This window comes from Acinonyx jubatus, chromosome A3, assembly GCF_027475565.1.
Source record: "Acinonyx jubatus isolate Ajub_Pintada_27869175 chromosome A3, VMU_Ajub_asm_v1.0, whole genome shotgun sequence".
Lineage (NCBI taxonomy): Eukaryota > Metazoa > Chordata > Mammalia > Carnivora > Felidae > Acinonyx > Acinonyx jubatus.
Genome location: NC_069388.1, coordinates 124,478,833 through 124,505,472, shown reverse-complemented (window position 1 = coordinate 124,505,472; position 26,640 = coordinate 124,478,833). Strand labels below are relative to the sequence as shown.

Here is a 26,640-nt window from a genome sequence, read left to right as displayed (position 1 = left end):
TTTCCACTTTCTGAAAGGGAGTCCCTGGAGTTGGAAAAGAGCAAGCATTAAAACTTATACAGATTTTGAAAGGGCAAAGTTTACTTCAAAGGTAACTAAAACTTTCTTGTGACATTAGACATTTATTCTTTTTGAACTGAATAGTAAATATTTCAAAAAGTATTATGCTTTCTGAGACAGAGTTTTGTATTTTTAAGCTCCTCTATATTTTCATTTAAAATCACAGATTTAAAAAATAATAATAATAAATAAACAAAATCACTGATTTTTATTTATTGTGAGGTTTTTTTAAAGAAAGGATGAAAGTATGTGTCCTAAGCCATATTGTATTTTTTTCATTATTAGGTCACTACAAACACAAGTAGTAAGATGCCAAATGTGTTTATTTATAACCTCGTGCTTTTACCACAGGCTATTTTAGACTATTTTCCCACCAAGTAAAGGTAAACATAACTGTAAAATAATTTTTATTTAAAATTATTTTCTATATAAAATATTTTGATATCATATACTCTATAAGTGAAATGCCTGACATATTGCAAATATTTAATAAGTAACACTTGGTCAAAATTTTTCCTTGAGTGCCCTTTCTTCTATAGCCACATATTTAGTAATATATAAATTCTAATTGATTTAGTCTATACAATTTGAGGAATCAAGACAATTAAGGTACAGAATATATGGAAGTTTACCAACTGTGCTATTTAATTTTGAAACCATGTGAATTATGTTTACTTAATGAAAGCAAGTCTATGTTAATATTAATTATTTAATATTTAAAATTAATATTAATGATAAAGTGTCAAATGAATAAGAAGGAACTGGGATAACTAGGAGACTTAAAGCAGTCTTGGCCTTCAATAGGTTTGAGATGGTGAGTGCATGAAAGGAAACATTAAGTTGTAGAAATCAAGAAGGAATGGCCATGAAAAAAACTTGAAATTGTTGTGCTCCTTCGAAAGCTATAAAGCTACTGATATATCTAAGACTTCAATATATCCATTACTGGTATCAGTGAATATGATGCCAGAGCAGGAAAAAAAAGATATACTTTGGCCTGGAATCATTTGGGAATGTGAAGAATAATATAAAGAATAAAAAGCAAGAAGGTATGGCACTTGACTAACTACAGATCATTCTTATTGTAATAGTTTCAGCAAGTATGTATTTTTGGCAACATTTTATGAAATGTTTGAACACTTGAAGAGAATAAAATTACATTTTATTACATTACATAAAATTACATTATCATTATGTGCCATTCTAACTGATTAATTTAGACTGACTTTCCCCCTAGGTTTTTTTTTTCTTCCACATTTGAAGTTTCTGTGTATTTAACCAGCATCTATTAATGCTAATTTTTAGCAAGCTTATACTTGGTCTTTGTAATAAATGAATCAGAAATTCCAAAAGCCAAATAATAACTCCTGGTGTCAGATCCTGCACAAGGTACTAAAGAGATAATTCAGCTTTTTATTCGAACTTTAACTTCTATAAGCAGAGGAATATAACTCAGAGCACTTATGTTTTATGATGAATACTTAACTATCCCCTTGGTGGTTTTATGTTACCTAGAATTTTGGCCAAAAATAAAATTTACTTTTTATTCAGTGGACATTTTAGCTGAAAGCATTTTCTTTTTTTTTTTTTTTTTTTTTAAGGATTTTTTTTTTTCAACGTTTATTTATTTTTGGGACAGAGAGAGACAGAGCATGAACGGGGGAGGGGCAGAGAGAGAGGGAGACACAGAATCGGAAACATGCTCCAGGCTCTGAGCCATCAGCCCAGAGCCCGACGCGGGGCTCGAACTCACGGACCGTGAGATCGTGACCTGGCTGAAGTCGGACGCTTAACCGACTGCGCCACCCAGGCGCCCCTGAAAGCATTTTCTTTAAAATCACTCATTTAACAGGTAATGTTTTTGCTGCTTGCATAAGATTTTAAGAAAATGATAATTTCAAATGGTCTAGATTTTTTAAACAATTTTTACCCAGAAGTTTGATGTTCTATTTAGTTTTATCCTTTACCCTGCTCCCAGTTCCTGATACAGGGTAATGTTCATGTACATGATTCTATTTGTTTTATACTCTGGCACACAGAAGAGAGATCAAACAGGTATATACATCTCATTCTCTCTACATATTGCTGCCTAACTTAGGATTCTTTAAAAAAAAAAAAATGAATACAAGAGTATACACGTGAACACATGTATATTAAACACATATTTCTCTCTTCCCTCACCCTTCCTCTCTCTCCTGCCTCCTCCCTGTCCTCCCCCTCCTGTGTCCTCCTTCTCTTTTCCTCTGTGACTGTCTGATTCTCTCTTCCCCCTGTTGCAATTCTGTTGTCTTTGGAACCACATTTTTAAATTGAGGTACATAGACTGAGAGTTTTCACAGGCTGGGCCAGCAACTTCATCTCCTGCAAAGGGAAAATGAGACAAGTGGTAAGGGAACAGAATAGGCTGACCTTTGAGAGCATGGCATTTTGGTGACCTTGTTTTTGTTTTGTTTTGTTTTGTTTTCCTTTTAAAATCATTTTCCTTTACAGATTTACTCAGTGGAATGAAAAACCTTCTTTCTCTGATCCACAGCCAGTAGTTATTAAAAAACTGGCCCATTGTTCTGTGTGTTCCCATCCAGGTAAGCAGACATAGGGGGTGATATCTCTAGAATATAAGTGTCTGATACCCACATCCTGTTCTGGTTTTCTTGTTTTTAATTTTTACTTCATTTTGAGAGAGCGTTCCCACGCACACACACACATGCACACACTCACATGTGCCATTTGGGGAGGGGCAGAGAGAGACGGGGAGAGAGGATCCAGTAGGGGCTCTCTGCTACAGCAAAGAGTCCATTGTGGGGCTCAAGCTCACGAACCTTAAGATCATGACCTGAGTCGAAGTCGGAGGCTTAACCAACTGAACCACCCAGGCACCTCATCCTGATCTTATAATACTTACATGCCTACATACATACCTGTCTTCTTCAGTAGATTGAAAATTCTTGGTGTCAGGAGTTGTGTCACATATACATAGTAGGCACTCAATAATTGTTAATTGAAATAATGTGATGTAAGTGATAAATACAGGATAAGTGAAGTTTTAAACTATGATATCAAATTACTTAGATGTTAAAATTATGTTTTGAGTGTAGAAATCCATTTAAACAAAAAAAATATATCCTGCTAAGTCTTAGGGGAAAATCGAACTGAAAGCATTTGTTTTTATTGCATGAAGATAGTGACTTAACACTAATTTCTAATACATGTTCATTGTTATTGAAAATAGCTTGGTTCCTCTTCATTAGTCTTGTTTAAAAAAAAAAAAAAGATGTCATTACTGTATACTGGATCAGAAACACCTTTCACTCCCAGGAGAGACTAGGAGATCTTATTAGCTCATCTTTTAAAAGAAATTCTTTATCTATTTGTCTTAATATATGTTCAGAAACATTGTTAAATTAGAGAGAAAATCATAGAAGAAATAAAAGTTTTATAAGATGTTTTATAAAATTCCATTCTGTAGTTTTTTGATACTTTATAAAATGACAATTTTAGTTTCTATCAATTATATGTGCTCTTCTATATTCTCAAACCAATGTTAAAGGTGGTCATGCTTTCGTTCTAAGGGAGCTAGGGCCCCACACCTGTGCCACATTCATAGTATATTCATGTTCCAAGCAGTTTAAAAATAGCTGTAGAGGGGGGCATCTGGCTTCCTCAGTCAGTGGAGCATGTGAGTCTTGATTTCAGGATTGTGAGTTTGATCCCCACAGTGGGTATAGAGGTTGCTTAAAAATAAACTCTGAATAACTAGATGGCTCAGTCGGTCAAGTGTCCAACTTCAGCTCAAGTCATGATCTTGAGATTCATGGGTTCGAGCCCCCACCTCAGGCTCTGCTCTGACAGCTGGGAGCCAGGAGCCTGCTTCAGATTCTGTGTCTGTGTCTCCCTCTGTAGCTCCTTGCCCCTCCCCCACTCTCACTCTGTCTCTCTCAAAAATAAACATTAAAAAAAATTTTTTTAATTAAAAGATTAAATCTTTAAAAATGAATGAATAAATGAATAAAAATAGCTGTGAGGTAACTGAATTAACTAGCAGAGGTAATTAACTGTTATATTCTTTTAATATTCTCATTAAACCATTTCATGAATTATTCTATTAAGTAATCTTTTTTAATGCTAGTAATTATATCCCATTTGTCTTGCATATAGCTACCAAATAAACCACAAAGTTTTAATTGTTGATTATTGTAAATGTGTAACTTCTGGTTATAAGTTAACACTTTCAGATAGAAGAGTAATTTATAGAAACAAAAATAGTGTCATGTAAGTATAATAGCTCAGGATCTATTTTGTCCTAAGAATTACTGTAGTGTTCATTATTCTGTTCAACCTAAATGTATTGGAACCTTTCTATATGCTAGGCACTTTGCTAGGCAGTATTCGTTTTTAAAATTTTGGATAAGGGAAAAAAAAAAAAAAAGATGTGTGTAGAAAGTAAATCTAAAAAGCAGTGAAAATCATACTTTGTGTTTCCATAAAGGTTCACCTAAGGATCATATACGTAATGGCTGCAATCTGTGTAAAACTGATCGATATTGTGAACCACATGATTATGAATATTGCTGTCCTTGTGAGTGGCACCGTGCAGAGCATGATAGACAACTAAGTGCAGTAGAGAACAGCATTAAGAAGTAAGGTTTTTTTTAACTTATTTTTTCTGTCCTTACCTATTTATACACCTCTACTCAAATTACTTCCACATAATCTTCCCCCATGTCTAGATTAGTAACATTTCACAAAATCCTTTTTTTGATTTGGTTCAAATATTGGGCTATCTCAGAAGATAGTGATTTAATACTTACTCAAAGAGAAGCTTGAAGACTAGGATATTATCCAAGAACATTTTTCACTAAATGAGCAGAAATTGGATGAGATGAATTTAGAGGCTGAGTTGCCTGATTATATTAACAACATGTATATAATTTATTTTCAGAAAAGCTTGCGGTTGTGAGGGATTCCCTTTCCATGAGGTAATAACTAATAGCTCAAATGTGTGTTTTATTTCAGAAGTTCTTTTAAAAAGTTTGAAATCTGAATTCCTATTTTATTTTCTCTTGCTAGGTTATTCAAGAATTCCTTCTGAACAAGGATAAGTTGGTGAAGGTTATCAGGTACCAAAGACCTGATTTATTATTGTTTCAGGTATCAGAAAATACTTACCTTATAGTATGTAGTGGGATACTAGGAAGATAAGGGATACTCACTTTGGTCTAAGAGATTTAAAACAGCTATTGACTGCCCATGTATTTTTCAGCATTTATTTCTAGTTTTCATTCCTTTGCCACATAGGAACCATACTTTGCAGACCACACCCAGAAAATTTGAGGATTGAGTATGTTGTTATAAAAGGTGGTATAGTTTACAAGGTCAATGGAATTTTTTTTTTTTCAGTATAGTTGATATACAAGGTTACATTAGTTTCAGGTGTACAACTTAGGAATGTGACAAGTTTATACATTATGCTGTGTTCACCAAAGGACATTGGGATTTTTAATCAGTGACATAACTTTAAATTTGGACAGTGTATCACTTACTCTGTGACCCTGGGTATGTGTTATCCTCAAAATAGAAATAATATTACTTATTTCATGAAGTCACTGTGAAGATTAAATGAGATTGGGGCACCTGGATGGCTCAGTCAGTTAAGTGTCCAGCTCTTGATTTTGGCTTAGGTCATGATCTCATGGTCGTGATATTGAGCCCCACGTCAGTCTCCACAATGAGCATGGAGCCTGCTTAAGATTCTCTCTCTCTCGGGGTGCCTGCGTGGCTCAGTCGGTTAAGTGTCAGACTTCAGCTCAGGTCATGATCTCATGGTCCTGTCCATGGGTTCAAGCCCTGCATCGGGCTCTGTGCTGACAGCTCAGAGCCTAGAGCAAGCTTCAGATTCTGTGTCTCCCTTTCTCTCTCTGCTACTCCCCTGCTCATACTCTGTCTCTCTCTCTCTCTCTCTCTCTCTCTCTCTCTCTCTCTCTCTCTCAAAAATAAATAAACATTGAAAATTTTTTCTTAAAAATTCTCTCTGTCTTTCTCTTGCTCTGCTCTTCTCCCCCACTCATGCTCTCTTTCTCTCAACATTAATAACTAAACATTAAAAAAAAAAGATTAAATGATATTATTTATAATAGCCCCTAATACGGTGACCAGAGAAACAGAGTGGTTCAATAAATTGTAACTACTTGTTGCTTATCCCTACCAACCTCAGTAGTAATAATGGCAGCCAACATTTATTGAACATTAAAATTTGCTGTGATATTTAACCCATTACATGTAACTTCACTTAATCTTTGTAATCTCTGAGCTGGGTTATATTTTATGATGGAAATCCTGAGGCTAAAAGAGGTTAAGTAATTTACCCAACATCTCAGAAATACCATACTAGGGTTCAAATTGACAACCCTCACACTTGATCATTGTGCAGTGTTGCCTCCTTAGGAAACTCCTTATTCTTTCCATGAATATTCTCATTGATCCTGCTTTAACTAATGTTAATTCAATAGGAAAAAAATAATACCACTTAAAAGTGCTGTTTGTCTCCAAGAGATAACAAAATCTTGTTTTGTTTTATATTTACAGAGATTTACTCTTGAAAAAATGGAGTGGCCCAGTCACTATGCATGTGAGAAATTGTTAGTGCTTTTGACCCACTATGACATGATAGAAAGAAAGCTTGGTAGAAGGAATTCTAATCAACTACAGCCAATTCGGTAATATAAAGAATTGAATGAAGAAGTCTGTGTGTTTCCATTTGAGTATCTTATGATCTAAAATAATCTTCTTAATATCTTTAATAGTGGGGTGTATAGCTCTCCATTATATAAAGTTGGAGTAAAGGTCTAGTAGAAAATATTAAGAGCTTATTCAGGGCTTATAGTCAACCTAACATAGTAAGTTTGTGCCTTCACACACTTTTCTACTCAAACAAGTAGTGATACCAGATTATTAAAAGAAATAAACATAAAGTGATATAGCCAAGCTTAACCATAGAACTATTTCAATGGACCAGAAAGGGAACAAAAATGTAAAGTGAATGAGGAACAAAAGCTAAGAATTGGTGAAACTCAGTGAAGGGTATGTGAGTGTTCATTGTGTTATTCTTGCAACTTTTCTAAAGGTTTGAAAATTTTCAAGCTGAAAGTTTGGCGGGGGGAGTATCAAAGAAAAAAGATAAACTACAAAGGAATGTCAATCTGGTAACACAAATCTTTCATGACACTAATAGATGCCAGAAGATGATAGAGTAACATTTCAAAGCTTTGAGTAAAAATAATTGGCAACCTAGACATCATTAATGCATGATTTAGTGGTTGGTGAGTAAATCACAGATCCTCATTAAAACCACTGTTAAAGGATGTATCTAAGCAAGAAGAAAAATGAACCTAGAGGGATGATGTGGATAACAAAAAACAGTGGTCAATCAATAAAGAGAAATCAATAAAATGTATTAGCTAATTTAATAAATTGGAAAAATATGTATATAAATAGCTGCATAATGCTTGATGATTAATATATGATGATGATGATAAACTAAAACTTCCAAAGTATACATGTAAACACTGAAGGGTAACCACTAAAACACCAGAAATACGATCTCTGTCTTCAAAATTAATACATAAAATAGGAAAGTAAAATTGTCAAACCAAAAGAATATAGGAAGGAGGAGAGGGGAAGTACCACAGAAAAAGCTTGGTAGCAGAAACACAAAATAAGATGTACGAATGAGTCCAGCTAAATCAATAGTCACAATAAATGTAACTGGATTAAACTTCCCTATTAACAAAAAATAGGCTTTAAAAGAAAGATCATTATTATGGAAAAGAGGAACACTGAATAATAATGAAATCTGATAGGGTAAAACAATTACAAACTCTGTACACTTAACAATAAAATTATCTTGAATAACTAGTCGGAGGAATAACTATGTCATAATTCTTTATAGTATTTTTAGAATATTATAAAAATAGAATAAAAATCAATGGAAATTGAATAATCTACAAATTTCCAATTTCCAAATACCTACTGCAGTTGGACCTCATTAGAAGAATTTGTTTTTCAGAATTGTTAAAACCCGAATCAGAAATGGAATTCATTGCTTGGAAATAGAATGGGAAAAGCCTGGTATGTATTCACTTTAGGCAAACTTTGTAACATTTAATCATATATATTTAGCAAATATTGTATACATATATAAAACATGTATGTATGTAAAAAATAAAGACATATCACATTCACTGAGGATTGACTTCATAGTTTACCTGTACTATTTAAATAAGTTTTGATGAATAGTAAATGTTAAAAATTTCAAGTAATTTTATTTTAATACCTTAAGTTGACATTTATTTTGTAATGTTTAAGAATATAATATGGAAGCAGTTTTGATTTCTATTAAGAAAATGCTGCTGTCTTCTCCTTCTTTACTCTGTTTTGTTTTTATGGGGATGTATAGTTGTCAAATTACTCTTATTTTGCTGCAGATAAAAACGCAGTGAACTCTGAGCTACCTCCAAAACTGAAGGCAGGGAAAGCACAGATCATTTAAAATGGAAAGTGATTCCAAATTCATTTCTGTCTGGCTTTGAAGTTAGATTGTGTGACTATATGTGAATAAGTGAGGCAGTAGATTTGTCAATGAAAGTTTAAGTTGTAGATGATTTTGAAGAATGAAATTATAAAGAACTAGATAAACTAAGCAATAACAGGAAAATAGCTGAAGAATTTTGAAGACTGTTTAGGAACAGTTCCACCAACTGTCATATATTTTCAGGAAAGAAAATAGCATTGACCCAGTTCGGCAGTACATCTCCTCTGTCCAGAATCGAGCATCGTTCTTGTGGGTTCTATTGCTTAAGGGAGAAGATGTAAGCAAGCTGTTTAACTAGGAAATAGTTTAAGTTACCTGTTTCCTCTCTTTGTACTTTAAACTCATCAACTAATATTTTCACTATAGTGTGGCTTCTCATGCAGCTTTGCACTCATGTAGGATAAACATAAGTACCTAACCTACTATTTATACACCTTATTGTAAATTCAGCATGCAAGCATTCTCATTTTCATGTATCAGCCACTTGTGCGTCCAGTGAGCCTGAGTATATCCTCAGTTCTGTTCTTTTCAGAAGCCACCACTAAAGAAAGTTAATGTTGTGGTTTTAGGAAACTGTTCCCACTCTTTTTCTGGAAATTTTAACACTCCTACTGAATTCAAACCAACTAACCTTATCTAAACAAAGTTTTCTATTCTGTAAGTACCATCTTTAAAGCAAGAGAATTTAAAGTTCTAATTTTGAAAGGAATCATTTTCCAGGTCTTGCAAGGCAGAAGAAAATCAATTCTGCACTAGTATCAATAAATTATTAGAATAGAGATATTGTAAAGCAAGATTTGTAATGAATCGTTGATTTGCTCATGATTTAGTTACCTAGAAAAATTGAATTTTACAAACCTTCAGTTAAGGCTGTTTTTACTGTATTTTTAATCTTTTAGAATATTATGCTATGGAAGATAAACATGGAGAATTGGTTCTAAAAACAATAGAAGAATTATCGTTGTTTGAAGCAGCTTATCCCGAGATTGTTGCTGTTTACCAAAAACAAAACTTAGAAATAAAAGGGAAGAAACAAAAAAGTAAGTATCACATTTGATAGCTGTTTATACCACACACAAATGTTTAATGTTCTATTTGAATCTATCTTGTCTATATTTTGCTGAAAGTTCTATGAAATCAAGAGCTAGGATTATACTCTTGCTTCTTTGTCTTGAAATACTTCTTTTAAAAAAATTTTTAAAAATGTTTTTAATGTTTATTTTTGAGAGAGAAAGCGTGAGCAGAAGAGGGAAGAGAGAGAGAGAGACACACACACACACAGAATCTGAAGCAGGTTCCAGGCTCTTACCTGTCAGCACAGAGCCCGATGCAGGGCTCAAACTCACAGACCATGAGATTATGACCTGAGCCAAAGTTGGATGCTTAACTGACTGAGCCACCCAGGCACCCCTTGACATATTTTGTTTAAAGCCATGAGTAAACCATTCTACTCTGTGACTGCTAAATAAACCAAGTGTTAATAGTAATTGTACTAACCACTTAGCGAGCAACTAGTATATATAACATCTTTTGGATTATAAATACATTTTCTTTATTTCCAAGAACTTGATGAGAAAAAAATTCAATTATAACATTGTTTCCAAAAGAAAATATTTTATAATATTTTGTTAATAATTATTTTGTTATGATTATAATATAGTTTCTAGGAATACACTGAGACAAAAAAAGGCAAAAATTGCTCATACAGAAAATTTCTGATCTGCACTCTTTTATTTACTCAAGGTAGGGAAAATGAAATCGATTTTAATAATGCTCTATTTTTTTTCTTTTCAGGCTTGAAAATTAAGCATAAAGAAAACAATTGGCCAGAATCAGATAATAAGAATTTCCAGTCACAGATGACTTTAAACCCCACATGTGACATCTTTTCTAAGCAGAATTCCAAGTTAAATTTGGAAATTACCCCTCATTGTCCATTATCCCAGAAATCTATTTCTGCATCATTGAATAGCTTGCTTTTACCTGAAGATACCCCTTGTTTGAATACACAAGAACATTTAATGTTTTCTCCAGGACCTTTGCCTATGCAGCAAATTACAGCTGTCAGTAAGTCTCTAATTCCAGAATCTACTCAACCTAGTACCTCATCCTATAATGTATCGGTGATTGCTGATCTACACTTAAGCACCATTGACTGGGAAGGTACTTCTTTTAGTAATTCTCCAGCTATTCCAAGAACCACTTGCTCTCATGGTTTAAAATCAGAACTTGAAACAGCCATCACTGAAAATTTTAAAAATATCCCAGAACAATCGTCCTTTGCATCAGAATGGTGCACCACAGACATTAATGAAGTATTGGATAGGGATCTTCAAAAGATTGATGATACTGAAGAACATCTACTTTCTGGCATTACTGATTTACATCTTCAAGATTTGCCTTTAAAGGAACGAATACATATAAAATCATCGTATCCTCCGGATAATGCACAACCAAATGTCGACCTGAAGACTTTGTCCCTAGTTACCATAAAAGAATCTTGTATTGCTAACAATGGTTCTGATTGTCAATCACATCTTTCAAAGGATCTTCTAGGAAATCATTTGCAAAATGAATCTAGAAAATCTAACGTTCTAAAAGGATACTCTCTATTTCAAGAAAACTATAAAATGAATACTTCTGTACCTTATTCTGTCAATAACCCAGTAATAGTAAAGACCTCCAGAGGTGGACCATCAAATACTGCTTTAGATTATAATAGAAAAGTTGATGTGCAAAGCACTCAGAAAAGTGTAATGAAGAAGAGTGTTTGCCTTGACAGACATTCCTCTGATGAAGAAAGTGTCCCAGTGTTTGGGAAAGCTAAATACACAACTCAAAAAATGAAGCCTCGTTCTCAGAAGCATTATCCAGCCCTGTTCAAGAAAGATGATGCCAACAAGTTGAATAATCCTAAAATACATATTAAAGAAACTGAACAGTGTGCCCAGGCTTACGACACAACTGGAAAGGAAGACTGTTTCCCAGATGCAGCTAAAGGTTCTCTGGGTTTTCTACAGCATCCTAAGGACAAAGGTGACTGTGGTACTTGTTTGGGTAGTCCTCTTCCTTTATGTCAAAGATTAAAACTAAGGTTCCAAAACTCTTGAAATGAAATTAAAAATATTTAAATATAATGTAGTATTTTAGTACCATTAACACATAATCTCTGCATTTGGCATAAAAATGTAATGTGCTTCTGTATGTCATGAGACACTCTTTTCCATTTTTAATTAAAATTGTAATAAAAGACGTTACCTAAAACTTTGGTTTTAAAAGGTGATCCTTGTGAGAAAAACTTCAGATAATGTACATTTCTAAAACATACTTTTGCCATTTTTATATCGTTCTTGATTTTTCTTTAGTTAAAGCTTTAAAATGTTGATACAGTACTAGGAAAATGCTTCATCTATTTGCTCACTTTTATTCATTTTGTTCACAAACCTCTAAAGTTTTGTTTTTTTTATTTCAGCTTGTTCCCAAGAGGATAACTCTGTAATTGCCTACTCTCTCTCAATGTCTTCTGTTGTGCTTTTCCTGAGAGTTGTATTTTCTGTCAATATGAAGATACATTTAGGGTGCTCTTCCAGTTGTGCTAATCTTATTCTTTTCATGAGGGGCAAAAATGGAAAAGGAGGAAGATGCTCAAAATAATTAGGAAAAATCATGGTTGTAATGGCTGACTAAACTGAGGAAAGCTACTTCTTACATAACCCCGGGAGTTCACAGTATGCCAAATGGAAAAAGATCTGCAAGATAGAATGTATGATGGGAAGAGACTTAGAAATTTGCTCAGGATCGCACAACTAATTAATAATGGTGTGGGAACCAGGTTTCTTTCCTCCAATGTATTGGCTTTTCTGTTTTCTTTTTTTTCTTTCTGTAGCACTTTATTTCCTTTATTTTTAAAAAATAAAAATTTGTACAATATTAACTTGAATAACTCTAAATATTAAGTTTTACATAAATTTATTTAGCATTCAAAAACTCTAGAGGTAACCAGGTTGGAAAGCAAAAAGTAAAACTGTTGTTATTTGCAGATGACAAGATTTTGTATCTACAAAATTCTAATGAACCCACTAAAAACTATTAGAACTAATAAATAAAAGATCAATATGCAAACATCAATTATATTTCTATATACCCACAGTGAATAATACTAATGAAATTAAGTAAATTCTGTTCACAATAGCATCAAAAGGGATAAAATACTTTGGAATTAATTTAACAAAAGAAGTATAAAATTTTTACTCAAAATTATAAAATACTGTTCAAAAAAAAGAGCACCTAATAAATGGAAAGACATCTCATGTTCTTGGATCAGACCACTTGATATTAAGATGGCAATATTGCCCAAACTAGTTTCCAGATTCGATGCAATCTCCATCAATTCCAGCTGATTTATTTGCACCAGAGTACAACCTGATGCTAAAATCCATATGGAAATTTAAGGGACACAGAATAGGTGAAACAATTTTTTAAAAAAATAAATGAGAGAACTTGCTCTTCCTGATTCTGATTTCAAACTTACTCTAAGGTTTCAGTAATGAAGAATGTGCTGTAATGGCATAAAGGTAGACCTATAGATCAATGGGATGGAATTGAGGGTCCAGACATACACCCTAACATTTATGTTCAATTGATTTGCAACCAGAGTACCAACACAGTTCAATGGGGAAACAGTTTTCTTTGAGAAATTCTACTGGTACTACTGGATATCCATACGCAAAAGGATGAGTTTTGAGCACTACCTCATACCATATTAACTCAAAAATGGATCAAAGACCTGGTTGCAAACTACAAAACTCTTAGAAGAAAACATAGACATATGTCTTTGTGACTTTGGATTAGGTAAAGATTTCTTAGATCTGGCACCAAAAGCTCAGACAACAAAAGTAAATACATCGTACTTGATTAAAACCAACAATTTTTGTGTTTCAGAGGATACCATCAAAATGAAGAAACAACCCATAAAAAGTAGAAAATATTTTCAAATGATAAATGTGATAGAGGACTTGTAACTAGAAACATGTGTCTCAATAGCTCTTACGACTCAAAAAAACAAATGAATAAATATATCTGAATAAACACTTCTCTGAAGATGTACAAATGGCCAGTAAGCACATGGAAAAACTCAAAGTCATTAGTTATCAGAAAAACATAAATCAAAACCACAATGAGTTACTACATTACACCTAATAGGATGGCCAGAATCATGAAGACGGATAACAACAAGTGTTTGTGACGATGTGGAGAAACCGGAACCCTCCTATCCTACTGGTAGGAATGTAAAATGGGGCAGCCGTTTTGGAAAAAGTTAGGTGGTTCCTCAAAGGGTTAAACATAGTTACCATATGATCCAGCAGAACCACTTCCAAAAATATACCCAAGAGAAATGAAGACCTGTGTCCACACAAAAACCTTTACACAAATGTCCATAGCAGCATAATTCATAATAGCCCCAAAGTGGAAACAACCCAAATGTCCATCAACTGATGAATGGGTAAACAAAATGTGGTATATCAATACAGTGGAATATTGGCAATAAGAAGAAAATGAAGTACTGATACCTGTTACAATATGATAAACCTTGAAAGCATGCTAAATGAGAGGCCAGTTGGAAAAGATGACATGTATGATTCAATCTATGTACAAAATTCCAAATAGGTAAATAGGTATATCTATAATCTGTAGAAACAGAAAGTAGACTGATGGTTACCAAAGGCTATGGGGGATGTGGGAGAGGAGGGAAGGTTGAGGATGGAGAAGGGAAAATGAATGCTAACGGGATGGTTTTTTGGGGGAAGTGGGTGGATAAGGAAAATGTTCTAAAGTTGATTGCAGTGATGATTGCAAAATTCTGAATTTACTAAAACCATTGAATGGTGTGATTTAAATAGATATATTCTGTGGTATGTGAATTATATCACATTAATTATATCACAATAAACAAAAACACATTAAAAACAAAAAGGAATTGTACAGCATTATGCCTGTCCAAACTCTTTAATATCTAAAATGTTTATACTCTAACCTCCCCATTTATACACTGGCATCATTATATTATAGATTAGAAAACAAGTCCAGAGTAACAAAGAGGTTTTCCTAAGACTGGAGATGAAATTGTGGCTTATTTATCTAGTATTTATTACATTATGCTATGTTTTAAAATTAAATTTGTAATACTTGTGAATTTTTGTGCTTTTGCTGAGATTGTGATTTTATTTTTTTTGAACATTTCCTTAAATATATATATAAAATGCTTTGAATCAAGTTTACCTGTTTTAGAAAAGTGTAGAGCACTCACTATATATAAAATCCTAGGCAAGTGGAATCCTAAATAAAGGCAATCAGTCCTCTGCTCTCAAGGATCCCACCTAAGCCTAATTCAACAGATTGTGTGTGTGTGTGTGTGTGTGTGTGTGTGTGTGTGTGTGTGTGTGTGTATTTAAATAAGTTATTTTTTAAGGTAGGAATTTCAATGGTTAATTAAAAAGATGAAATAGTCCAAAAGTATAGAGTGAAAAATTCAGTCGGCTTTCTACCCTAATGACCAGACTCCAATTCTTATAGAATTGCCTCTAGAGGCAAACACAGTGCCTAATTTCTTGTAGATCCTTCCGGAGGTGTTCTGTACCAATATATTAATGTATCTTAGAAATTATTCCATATCAATAAATATGATGTGTTTTACTCTTTAATGACTCATGTCACTCGTGTATTTTTGCCCAGATGCCTAGAGATATGTCAGATGTGAATGTCATGTTTGATTTTAACTATTGATAAATGTACATTAGTTGAAGCATTTTTGAGTCTCTAAGGCCATCTAAACTATGGAATGTCAAATATGTGAACTAAATCAGCTGAGTGCCTCTTAAACACATTGATTTTGTTGTAAGTTTCCTTTTAAGAATCCTCCAAATATCCTTTAATAGTTTAAAAAATTATAAATGATATGCATTTACTGTACACATGAAAATAGTAAATTTGCTTCGAAGACCAGACATTAGAAAAACTTGACAGTGTATTTACCAAGAATGGCATTTTTCTGGTAAAATAACCACAGTTTAAAGTTTGAGCTAGCACTCACATATTTTAGTAACCTAAATTTTAAATGCCCATACGATGTACATATTTAATTTTTTTCAAGGAAACTATACTTTTGATTTTAATTGGACCTTATTGCACAGATGTGTGTACAGCTGTCTCTATGTTCTGAGGTTACAGTTGCACAACCCGGGACTACTATTGAGCTGTCAGCGCAGAGCCCGATGCACGGCTCGAACTCACGGTCTGCGAGATCATGAACTGAGCCGAAGTTGGATGCTTAATGGAGTGAGCCACCTAGGCGCCCCCTCCCAGGACTAGTATTGAAGGAGATGACGGTGAAATTTTTTTAAATTAATTTATTTGTTGTTTAATTTACATTCAAGTTAGCATATAGTGAAACAATGATTTCAGGAGTAGATTCCTTAATGCCCCTTACCCATTTAGCCCATCCCCTCTCCCACAACCCCTCCAGCAACCCTCCATTTGTTCTCTATATTTAAGTCGTATATTTTGTCCCCCTCCCTGTTTTTATATTATTTGCTTCCCTTCCCTTATGTTCATCTGTTTAGTGTCTTAAATTCTTCATATGAGTGAAATCATATTTGTCTTTCTCGACTAATTTTGCGTAGTATAATACTTCCCAGTTCCATCCACCTAGTTGCAAATGGCAAGAGTTCATTCTTTTTGATTGTTGAGTAACAGTATATATATTTTTTTCTGTATATATGTATATAGATAGATATAGATATAGATAGATATAGATAAAGAAGATGTGGTATATAGATATATACCATATATGTGGTATATAGGTATAACCACATCTTTATCCATTCATCAACGACGGTGAAATTTTACTTTGGAGTAATTGATTTTGTTTGGAACTGCTCACCTGATCCTACACCCCATGCTAATTATCTTGATTATGTTCTCAGAGATCTAGCTAAGGACTCAATTCCTTTTTCACTTAACTGACTTTTTCCTTTTTTGAAGTATAGTTTATGTACACTAAAATCCACTCATTTTCAGTGCAAAGTCTGATGAGTTTTGGTTAAGTGTATACAGTTGTATAACTTCCACCATAATCAGGATATAGAAAAGTCTCATCGTCCTCATGTTTCCTTCTTTATGCTCCTTTGTAGTTAACCCTCTCAGATTACCTTGATCCCAGACAACCACTGATACTTTCTTTCACAATGTTTTGCCTTTCTAGAATTTCTATAAATGGGACCATTCAGTATGTAGTCTTTGTGTTTGACTTTTACTTAGCACATGTTTTTAAGACTTATCTATGTTGTGTATATTAATACTCTGTTCCTTTTCTTGCAGAATAGTATGTCATAGTGTTAATATGCTGCCATTTTTTCCTCCATCAGTTGATGAGAAGTAAAGTTGGTTTTTATACTTTGGTTATTATGAATAATATAACCATGAATATTCAGATACAGATCTTCAGATGGACATTTAATTTCTCTTTGATAAACATCTAGGGATGTTTGGGGATGTAGGGATCTTTGGTCAGCATATGTTGAAATTGTTAACCTACTGCCACACTCTTTTCCAAAGGTGCAGAATCATTTTGTGTTCCCACCAGCAATATGTGGGAGTCCTAGTCACACCGTATCATCACCAAAACTTACTATGGTCAGTCTTTCATTTTAGCCATTCTAGTAAGTGTGTAGTGATATCTCCTTTGGCTTTATTTTCATTTTCCTGAAAACTGGTGACATGAAGGATCTTATGTCCATATTACCCATTCATATATCTCTTATGAAATTGCAATTTTTTCTGGCCAATTTTTAATTGGGTTATTTGTCTTCTTGTTATTAAATCATAAGGGCTCTATTTTTTCTAGATATAAGCCCTTTGTTAGATATGTGCTTTACAGATATTTTGTCTCAGGGGCGCCTGGGTGGCTCGGTTGGTTAAGCGTCTGACTTCACCTCAGGTCATGATCTCACGGTCCGTGAATTCAAGCCCCGCGTCGGGCTCTGTGCTGACCGCTCAGAGCCCGGAGCCTGTTTCAGATTCTGTGTCTCCCTCTCTCTCTGCCCCTCCCCTGTTCATGCTCTGTCTCTCTCTGTCTCAAAAATAAATAAACGTTAAAAAAAAATTTAAAAAAAACCAAATATTTTGTCTGAGTCTGGCTTATCTTTTTATTTTAACTGTGTGTCTCAAAGACTGAAATGTTTTAAACTTTGATGTTTATTTTATTAATTTTTGTTTTCAGTAGCCTATTTAAGATGTCTTTGTCTAACTCAGTGTCCCAACTAATTTTCCTGTTTTTTCTTCTACAAGTTTAATGGTTTTTTATCTCTTATATTTTGGTTTATGATTCATTTTAAGTTTATTTTTGCATGTGAAAAGAGGTAATGATTGAAGAACATTTTTTTCTCCATACAGATACCCAGTTGTGCCACCACAGTTTGTTACAAAAACATACCTTTTACCTCATTGAATTACCTTGGCTCCTTTGTTGAAAATCATTCAACCATGAGTGTAGGTCTATTGCTGACCTCTCTTCTTTCCGCTGATCTATCATTCCAGTACCACACTGGCTCAATTACTGTAGCTTTATAGCAAGTCTTGAAATCGGGTAGTTTATCTTTGTTCATTATTTACATTTTCCTGTCAAAGTCACCAATTTGGCTTCCATGTTACTAAAGTTAAATAGTCTCAAATTTACCTTTCTCCAGAGTTTGGGACTATTGAACTTTTTGAAAGTTTCTCTTCTCTTATTTTTCATTTAACCTTTGATGTAGTTCCAAGTCTTGCTGTAACTGGTACCTAGTTCCAAGTGAAGTCACTTGGATAGTGCACATTGATTGACCCCAGCAATAGTTATTCAAATGCCAGGGACTGCCAGGAAATACAGGGTGGCGTAATACCCAATTTTTACTTGCAAGGAATTGACAATCTAGAGCAAGATAGGGAAATGTGGCATATTTATATACAAGAATAAATTATATTGGCTAGCACAGAATTAACTGTTGAATGAATGGAATAGGCAATCTATACTACACCAGTCTTTCAGAGGAGGGAGGATTCTTTTAGCAAACATGAGAATTGACTGGGCTTTGAAGTATAGGCAGAAATTTGATTGGCAGGAGCAGGATTACAAGCAGAAGATGTTTCAGGGGATGAGGGAATAGGTTGAAGTAACCTGGGCTTGGAATAAAGGGTAAGAGTCGGCATGCTTATGATGAACAATACATTTCAACTATGGAGTCTTACTTGGAACTCCAGTGTCCATGGAACAAATCACTACACAGGCAAAGAAATCGCCAAGGATGGAGAAGTGATGAGGAATCTGGAGCAGAAAGCCAGCTAAGATATATTAGGGCAAAGGGAAAAATGAACAGGACAAAATGTAGCAAAGAACCTGACCAGGATGCTAAAGGATTCTGACTGTATAAGTCACACATGGATAGTTTATATGCGAGTTCAGCAATTCACACAAAGTACCAAAGGTGACTCTGTGACCCAGCCTGGTCATAGAGGAGGAGGAAGACAGTGAATTTAAAATTGCTGGGCAAGAGGGAAAAGGAACATTTCTTGAGCACCTACTATGTGCAGACTAGGTTTTTCACAAGCTTTTTATTCTCTTAACTCTGTAAAGACTATATTTGCAATATTTTGAATATTCAGAAGCAAAAGTAATCCTTATTAAAACATTCCTCCAGGGACCTGCTTATCTTGATCTGTTCACTCCCAGCATCCAGAGCTGTTCTTAACTTGGGATTTTATAAGCTGGAAATGAAATTAGTTCAGAGTCACTGATCTGGGTTGCTTTTGCTCAATATCTAATATAGGCATGAATGGATGAATTTGGACATCAGTTTTCAGTTTCTCCTCCTGAAGGATTTCTCCTCTTTCATTATTCTGATCCTATCAATCCTTTTTAAAGCCTTCTATGTTGTTCCTGTTCCTTGCTGATTTGGTCTATGATGTCACTTGTAATATAGACTTTTATGGCTTGTGTACGTGTTCCTCACTTCATAGACTGTCGTGTTAGGGAGGCCTTGCTTTACTCCAAAATGCACTTTCAAAGAGCTGCCTCTCAGCCACCAGAATCCCAGAACTGGTTTCAAACTAAGGTCCTATTCTGGCGTAACTACTCTGGGCTTTGTATGATCAGTCTTTAAGTTTGGGGGTTTTCTTCCACATCGCATAATGAAGAGGACCTGCTTTTTGAGGGGTCACATGGATCATGTTTTTGGACATGCCTATTTTCTTCTCTGCTCCAGATTTTCTATGTGAACTTGGGGGCATTTCCTAACTTTTTTGAAACTCATTTATTCAAATATTTATGCAACAATTGTTATGTGACAAGCATTATTCTGGGTCCTACAGACACAGTGGTAAATGGTATACTATAAGATTGTTTCAACATATTGTAGATATTGTAAAATGGCTGTCACCATTGACACCTTATGGGCTGTCAGCTATGCACTTACCATCATTTGGAAGGAGAGCAAACTTTCAGATTTGGATTTAAGCTGAGTGTAAGCAAACATTGCCCTTCAGGTAAAAAATGTGGACACCATAATATTCTGCTAGGAAGCAGTGTGAGTGTGGGAGAAATGGTTTCAGAAAACGGAAATTCTGTCTGTATGTTAGCATTGTCAGAAAAGGGATCCTAAAAGATAATGGCATTTAAGCTAAGGTTACAATCCTGGAAAAAAATAATGTGCTTGTTCAAATAGAATTGGCAATTCGTGTATCATATATCAGCCACTTAACATAAGCCACTTAACTGAGAACCTACTTTGTACAGGATTTTCTGTGTATAACAGCTAGCTGGAGACCTATGTAGTTTAAAAATAATTTTCCCAAGCCACCCAGATGGAAAAAGCTTAAGCTGGGACTAGAACTCAGGTCTCCCAATTCCTTACAGAACGAAATGCCCTATGTTTCCTTACTTCATTGAGTTCTTTACTCAAATGTCAGCTCAAGGAGCCTTTCCTGACCTCATCTAAAATTACTTCTTTTTACACTTAGCACTACCTGACATTATAACATTTTTAGGGCCTTTTTCATTGCTTCTTTTCCAAACCAGAATGCACACTTGATGAGGGCAGGGGATGAGTCCTTTTTGTTCACAGAGCACTGGAACGGCGCTCAGCATAGTAACTTCTAGCTGTGTGCATGGTCCTCCCACCGGGAGCCTGTGCCAGCAGTGGCTTCACAGTCCTTGCAAAATACGGTCTCAGAACCCCAGCCTGGCCCACCAGGTTGGGGCAGTCTGGCCCCCACCCATCTCTCCAGCTTCAGCTTCAGGCATTCTCAGCCATGAACCTTGGCTCTAGCTGCCTAAGTCCACTTGTTATTCCCCAAACATATATTTATGTCTTTACTCATGAATGTCTCACTGCCTGAAATCCTTGCTCCTTCCTTATTAGCTGGATGACTTCCCTTCATCTGTCAATGACCAACTCAAATGTCATAATAACTTCTGATTCCAACCCAAACTAGTTGCTCTATTTGTGCCCCCCCAAAAAACTATGCATACCTCCATGAGAGTATTTATCACGTTTCATTGATTCATTCAACAAATATTAGTGGGGTGCCTTCCACGTAGGAGGCACAGTATTCTTTAAAAATGTGTCCATCTTTTTCTAAGGCAAGACTGAGAACTCTTTCAGGGGTCAAGTCTTATTTATTTTTGTAGCTCTCAGAACTCTGCACAAAGTTTGACTCTGCTTCACCAACTCTCATTTACCCATCAAGATTCACTGTGAATATGGTATTCTCTAGAAAAGTTTACATAGCTTGTTAGGGATCCCTACAATTTCTGATAAACTTCTAAATTATTACCTGCAAATAGGTGTGTGTTGATTCATTTGCATTTTTGTCTGTGGCACCAGCTGCAAGCACCTGTTACTTTTGAATCTGTAGCACCTAACAGAGGAGCTGGCACAGGAAGCTTCAATGAATGGGTGTGGACTTCCTGGTGGTGAATTCAGGGTCTTAGTGCCTCCATTCTCCTTGGAGAAAGATCAAATCTGGTTGGATGGCTCCCTTCATCAGCTTGATCCCTAGTCCCTCTTAGTCATTTTAAGATGCCATGGTGAGATGCCTCACTTTCTGAAGTTGGAGAGGCTAAACCAACTGCTGAGTGTTTCTGCTGTGCTGGTAGCACTTCAGGTAAAACAGTATAAATAATATCACTGAAGGCAGCCTCCTTTCATCTGCAGATTAACTGGGCAATGTTTATCACCTTCTTAGCCAGGAAAAGCTTTTATCAGGCTCAGCTAACAGCTTGCATTAGCCTCTTACAAGGACTTGCCACATTGCCTTTAAACTGACATGCTGCAGAGTCAGCCCCAGTAAGAGTCCAAAAAAAGTGGAATCTTTTCGGATGACTGTCAGAATGGATGGTGTATCTATCTCCAGGCTGGAGAAATTCAATAAATTGCCTGTTTGGCAGTGGAGGGGAGAGTCATCAGTAAAGTAGGCTGACCTTTATGTGGGCAGAATGACTGAATATTTTGCTAATGTTCAGAAGAGTTCTCTTTGTAAGCACCATGGCAAAACTTCTTTAACAGAGGTTAAGTGTCTGAGTTTCATCAGCATTATTCTATGCCAAGACCTGAAAAGGTAAATGTTGACCTCCCCAAATGGCAAAAATTGCCTGCATATTTAGACTTCTTTGATCAGAGACCCAATGAAAGTATTTCTATAGTGTTCACCTCATCATAACTTAAATCTCTTCATTGACCACTCACTGGCCATGAGTGAAGTTGGAAAGGGCTGTCTCCCCTTTGAATCTAAAAATGAAAATGAGTGATTTATTCAGTGTCCATGGGAAGGTAGACTATCCATCCTTTCCCTTTTTGTTTTGCTTTGTTTTCAAGTAATACTGGTTGCAGTAACTGCTCCAGTGTAATCGTTATTGCTGAAATCATTTGCATTTCTATGACATGGAGAATGGTGACTCCGTGGATGCCAGATCCCAGAAGGCTTATTTTACAGGGTTGTCCAAACACAGACATCTCCCGTCCAGGCCCTGTGAAGCCCCCACGACTTCACAGCTGGGATAGTTCTATGTGAGGTGTCAAAGGACTCAGTACAACCAGGTCTACATCCTGTGAAACAGACCAAAGGACACCCTTTAACCTCAGAGGCAGTGGTCTGAGTAATTGTCCTAGTTCTGAAGAGATTAGCTACCTTCCCAGCCTCTGGCTTGCTTCTCCTTCTCATAGTGAGCATGATACTTCCTCCTTTCTTCACACTCATTTACATATTGGCGATGAATGGCCTCTTGAAAGACATATATTAATGTACAAAGTTAGCATTACTGATTTTGGTATATCAAATCCATTGATGGACCACAAATGATGTATTTAGAATGCTTTCCATTATGTCCCACAAAGACTCAGAAAGGCAGGCACTTTTATCCTCTATTTATGTATGAGGCTAAGAGAAGCCGAGGAACTTATTCAAGGTCAATACCCAGTAAACAGCAGAACCAGGATTTGAGCCCAGAGCTAGTCTATCTCCAAAGATTTTTTGGTAAAAATTAGGCTTCTATATACTCTGCATTTATCTAAGGCTGTGGCACTGTTCAAGAAACCACCCATCAGTGAGATGCAATGATCTATAATGACTGGATTTATAGAAAACTAGCCACTAAATCCGAGTCATTCAGAGTCCCTGAAAAGCAGTATTGTGGATACTCAAGAAACGATCACGAAAGTTGCTTTAATTTTCAGAATTAAAAAATAACTATCAAAGTCAGCACTTGGGGAGACTGGGGGGATTTGGGTGTGTGAGGAAGGAGTAGGATGTGAGGGACAAGCGGGACACTGAATCTCCCAGAGCGTTCGCCCCCTTCCTTCAAAGCTTTAACCACCAGGGCCAAATGTCCGCAAGACTGGTCATCCGCAAGTTCACAGCAGAGCATGAGTTAGGAGCGTCTCCTTTTTAGCATTCATTTCTGACTTTAATCACTTGTGCGCCATGCCTACAGTGGGCCAGGCCTTGTTATAATCAGATAAATACATGTTTTAGTGATCTTGAAAACAACAGAGGAAAGTAAAGCAACATGCCTGCAGCCACACAGTACCCCCCGATTGTGTTGCTATCTCCAAAGGCAGGTCCCAGGCAGGTCCCTACTGCCTACTCCAAAGGCAGTAGTTTGAAAACTACTAAAAGCATTTTCAAATTGCTCTCCTTGCTTGAAAGCATTTGTGCCCTTCACAGCACACATATCAGCTAAATCTATTGAAATTGCAAATCACAACCTAACACTCACCCCAACCCACACCCATGTAAAAACTTACCAAGACACTGCATGAATTCCAAAATCCCTGACAGATCCTATGAGGTCCACCACGGCTGGCCCCTGCCTATCTCCCTAGCCTTGTCTCCAACCTCTTCCCCCTCACTCACCTTGCTCCAGTGGTGCTGGCTTTCTTTAATTTCCTTAAACATACCAAACTCTATCCAAATTCTGGCTCTTGAAATTGCTCTTCCCTGTGCCTGGAATTCTCACAGATCTCTGGATAGTAAGCTCCTTATCACCATTTAGCTAGTATTTTTATGACCATGCTAGCTAAGTAGCCACTCCTCCCACCCTTGGACACACACTCCTTCATACTTACCGCTTACTCTGCATTATTTTCTTCACAAATCACTAGATTTTTGGTTTGTTTGGTTCTTATCACTAAAATAACAACACAAGAGAAGAAACTTCATCTTGTTCTTTGTTATATTCCCAGAGCTTTCAACAGTGCCTAACATGTAGCACACATTTAATGCATCCTTGATGAATGAATGAAATGGATGAAATGAACCTCTAAACCCAAATCTGCCTGAAGCAAAAGGCCACGCTTTGACCACCAATATGCTGCAATTTTTAATTAAATTCTTAAGATAGATTCAGTAATGGGCTAGGCAGGAATACTATCTGGTCCCTCCCTTCAAAATGTTTACAATTTAGTTGTAATATGACACTTATGCGTTCTTGGGATAGCAAATAATAGCACTGAGTTCTTGGTACAGGAAATGGTATCCGAGGGCATCAGAATGCAGAATAGAATGGTCAGTGAGGACCCAGGCAGTCCTTAAAGGCTTTCTAGAGGTGAGTGATTGGTAGGAGCTTTGAATGGTGGAGGCAACTTAGAGAAGGAGAGAAGACTATTGGGTTCTTGGTTAAGACCTAGCATCGGTGAGTTTATCCAGGGCAGAGTCTAATCAATGACATGTATTTTAGGACATCCCAGACTAGGGACATTTGTTAGAGCCTTTTTTCCAGGAAAAAACAACAACAACAACAACAACAACAACACTCACCCTTCATATACAAAGTACAATTTCACAAGAAAACAAGGCAAACAAGGGAAGAGGAAAGGAGGAAAGGAAATGAGGCTCCATGTTTCTGATTGTGGTGGTGGTAGGGGAGAGACGGAGCTAGCACACAATGAGTATCAGATAGTTGTTGGCTCTCTTACCCTTGAAGTTCTTTTTTTGTGGAATTCATCTGGAATTTTATGCTTTCTTCAAAAATAAGTCACCAATAGTAGGGGCTCATAAGAGGAGGCCACCACTTTGGGGCAAATGGTAGGGCAAGGCCTCTCTGTAGCATCGTATATACCCAGGTATGGGGCCGCACAGAGCCCTGGCCATTGGCAGAGACCATCCTAGAGTTTGTCAGAGGGCTGTAGCTGCCCCTCAGAGGAGATTCCCCCACCTCCAATCATGGCTCCCAGTGAAGTGTAGAGCAAGGAGATCCTTGAGAACTAGGTCCTAACTAGTAAAGATGACTTACAATGTTCAGAATAAACATCCATCCATCCATCCATCCATCCATCCATTCATTTAACAAGCGAGTATCATGCAAATTTCAGGGGCTATAGTAAGGGAGAGACAGTTTTCTTGAGGAATTCATGGTCTACCCACAAGGAAGCCCATGTGCAGTTAGTGTCTTAACTGGCTACTCATGCTTCCAGGTCTGGGTTGTATGAAAATGTTTATCACATATCCAGGCCTGACCACAAAATCACACCAAAACAAACCAAAACACTCCATGAAGGGAAAGACTATGCTTAACCTTTTTTTCCTCTCAGGCTCTTCCCAGAAAGGTGATAATGGAAGATTTGGTCCCAACAGGGACACAGGCAAGGGATTTGCATTTTAAAGTTTGACAGATATTTATAGGCCTTTTGATCTCCTTTTTCCCCCTTACCACCCACCCCCTGAAACTTGCCTGCCTCCTCCTCCCCCACCCAATTCTGTGCATTGTCCCAGGTACAAATCAAAGAAATGGTGATGGCTCCAGAGCCAGAGGACCCTGGTGCACTGACGTGGTGTGCCTAAAATCACATAGTTCCTATTTATTGAATATTGATTATATATCAAGTACTTTTCTTAATTCCTACCCCCCACAATCTCCCTGCAAGCTTCATTTATGATTTACCTTTTGTTGTTGTTGTTAAGGGGTGGGGGGACTGAGGCTCAGAGAGATTAAAAAACCTGCTCCAGTCACCAATAAGTAGTGGAGACAGAATTAAAACCCAGGTCTGTATGTCCCAACCTATGACCTTTTCAGTAAGCCAGGCTGACTCCAGTAGACAAGGGTGGTTCTTGCAGGCTGCTTAGCTAAGATCCTTCTCAGAACAGATTATCCTGCATTCCAGTTTTGCTGGTGTTATTCTGGAAATAGCCCAATAAATGTCACAATTTGATTTACTTGGGACAAACTGGCAGCTGCCTTTTCCTTTGCAGCTCTTCTTGGGCTCAGAACTTTCCCTTTGCTTCTACTCATCTTCCGCACAGGCCACTTCGGCCCAACAGCTGCAAGCCTGGGTTTAGAACCATCATCTGCAGCCTCATAGGGTTTGCTGAACACAGCTTCTCTCCAGCCCTAAGAAAGCCTATTGGAAACAAACTCAGAATCTCAGACCCTTACATTTTTGCAGCTGGAGGGGGTCTCGAAAACCATC

The 26,640-nt window shown here is 36.3% G+C and overlaps 1 protein-coding gene across 3 annotated transcripts in view; it reads left to right on the top strand.

Annotated features, from left to right (window-relative positions):
- GEN1 (GEN1 Holliday junction 5' flap endonuclease) overlaps positions 1–14,853 on the top strand; it is a 31,929-nt gene extending 17,076 nt beyond the window's left edge. For 2 of the 3 annotated variants that reach the window (XM_053201209.1, XM_053201208.1), the window contains exons 6-15: positions 18–91; positions 2,551–2,642; positions 4,547–4,697; positions 5,000–5,036; positions 5,128–5,208; positions 6,643–6,773; positions 8,123–8,184; positions 9,547–9,687; positions 10,442–11,683; positions 12,120–14,853. In XM_053201209.1, coding sequence (XP_053057184.1) covers positions 18–91; positions 2,551–2,642; positions 4,547–4,697; positions 5,000–5,036; positions 5,128–5,208; positions 6,643–6,773; positions 8,123–8,184; positions 9,547–9,687; positions 10,442–11,683; positions 12,120–12,301 — 2,193 coding nt within the window. In that variant the 3' untranslated portion in view covers positions 12,302–14,853. Of the gene's footprint in view, positions 1–17; positions 92–2,550; positions 2,643–4,546; positions 4,698–4,999; positions 5,037–5,127; positions 5,209–6,642; positions 6,774–8,122; positions 8,185–9,546; positions 9,688–10,441; positions 12,093–12,119 lie in introns of those variants that run through there. The other variant, XM_015078372.3, reaches the window with a different exon arrangement.
- The last annotated feature ends 11,787 nt before the right edge of the window (positions 14,854–26,640 follow it).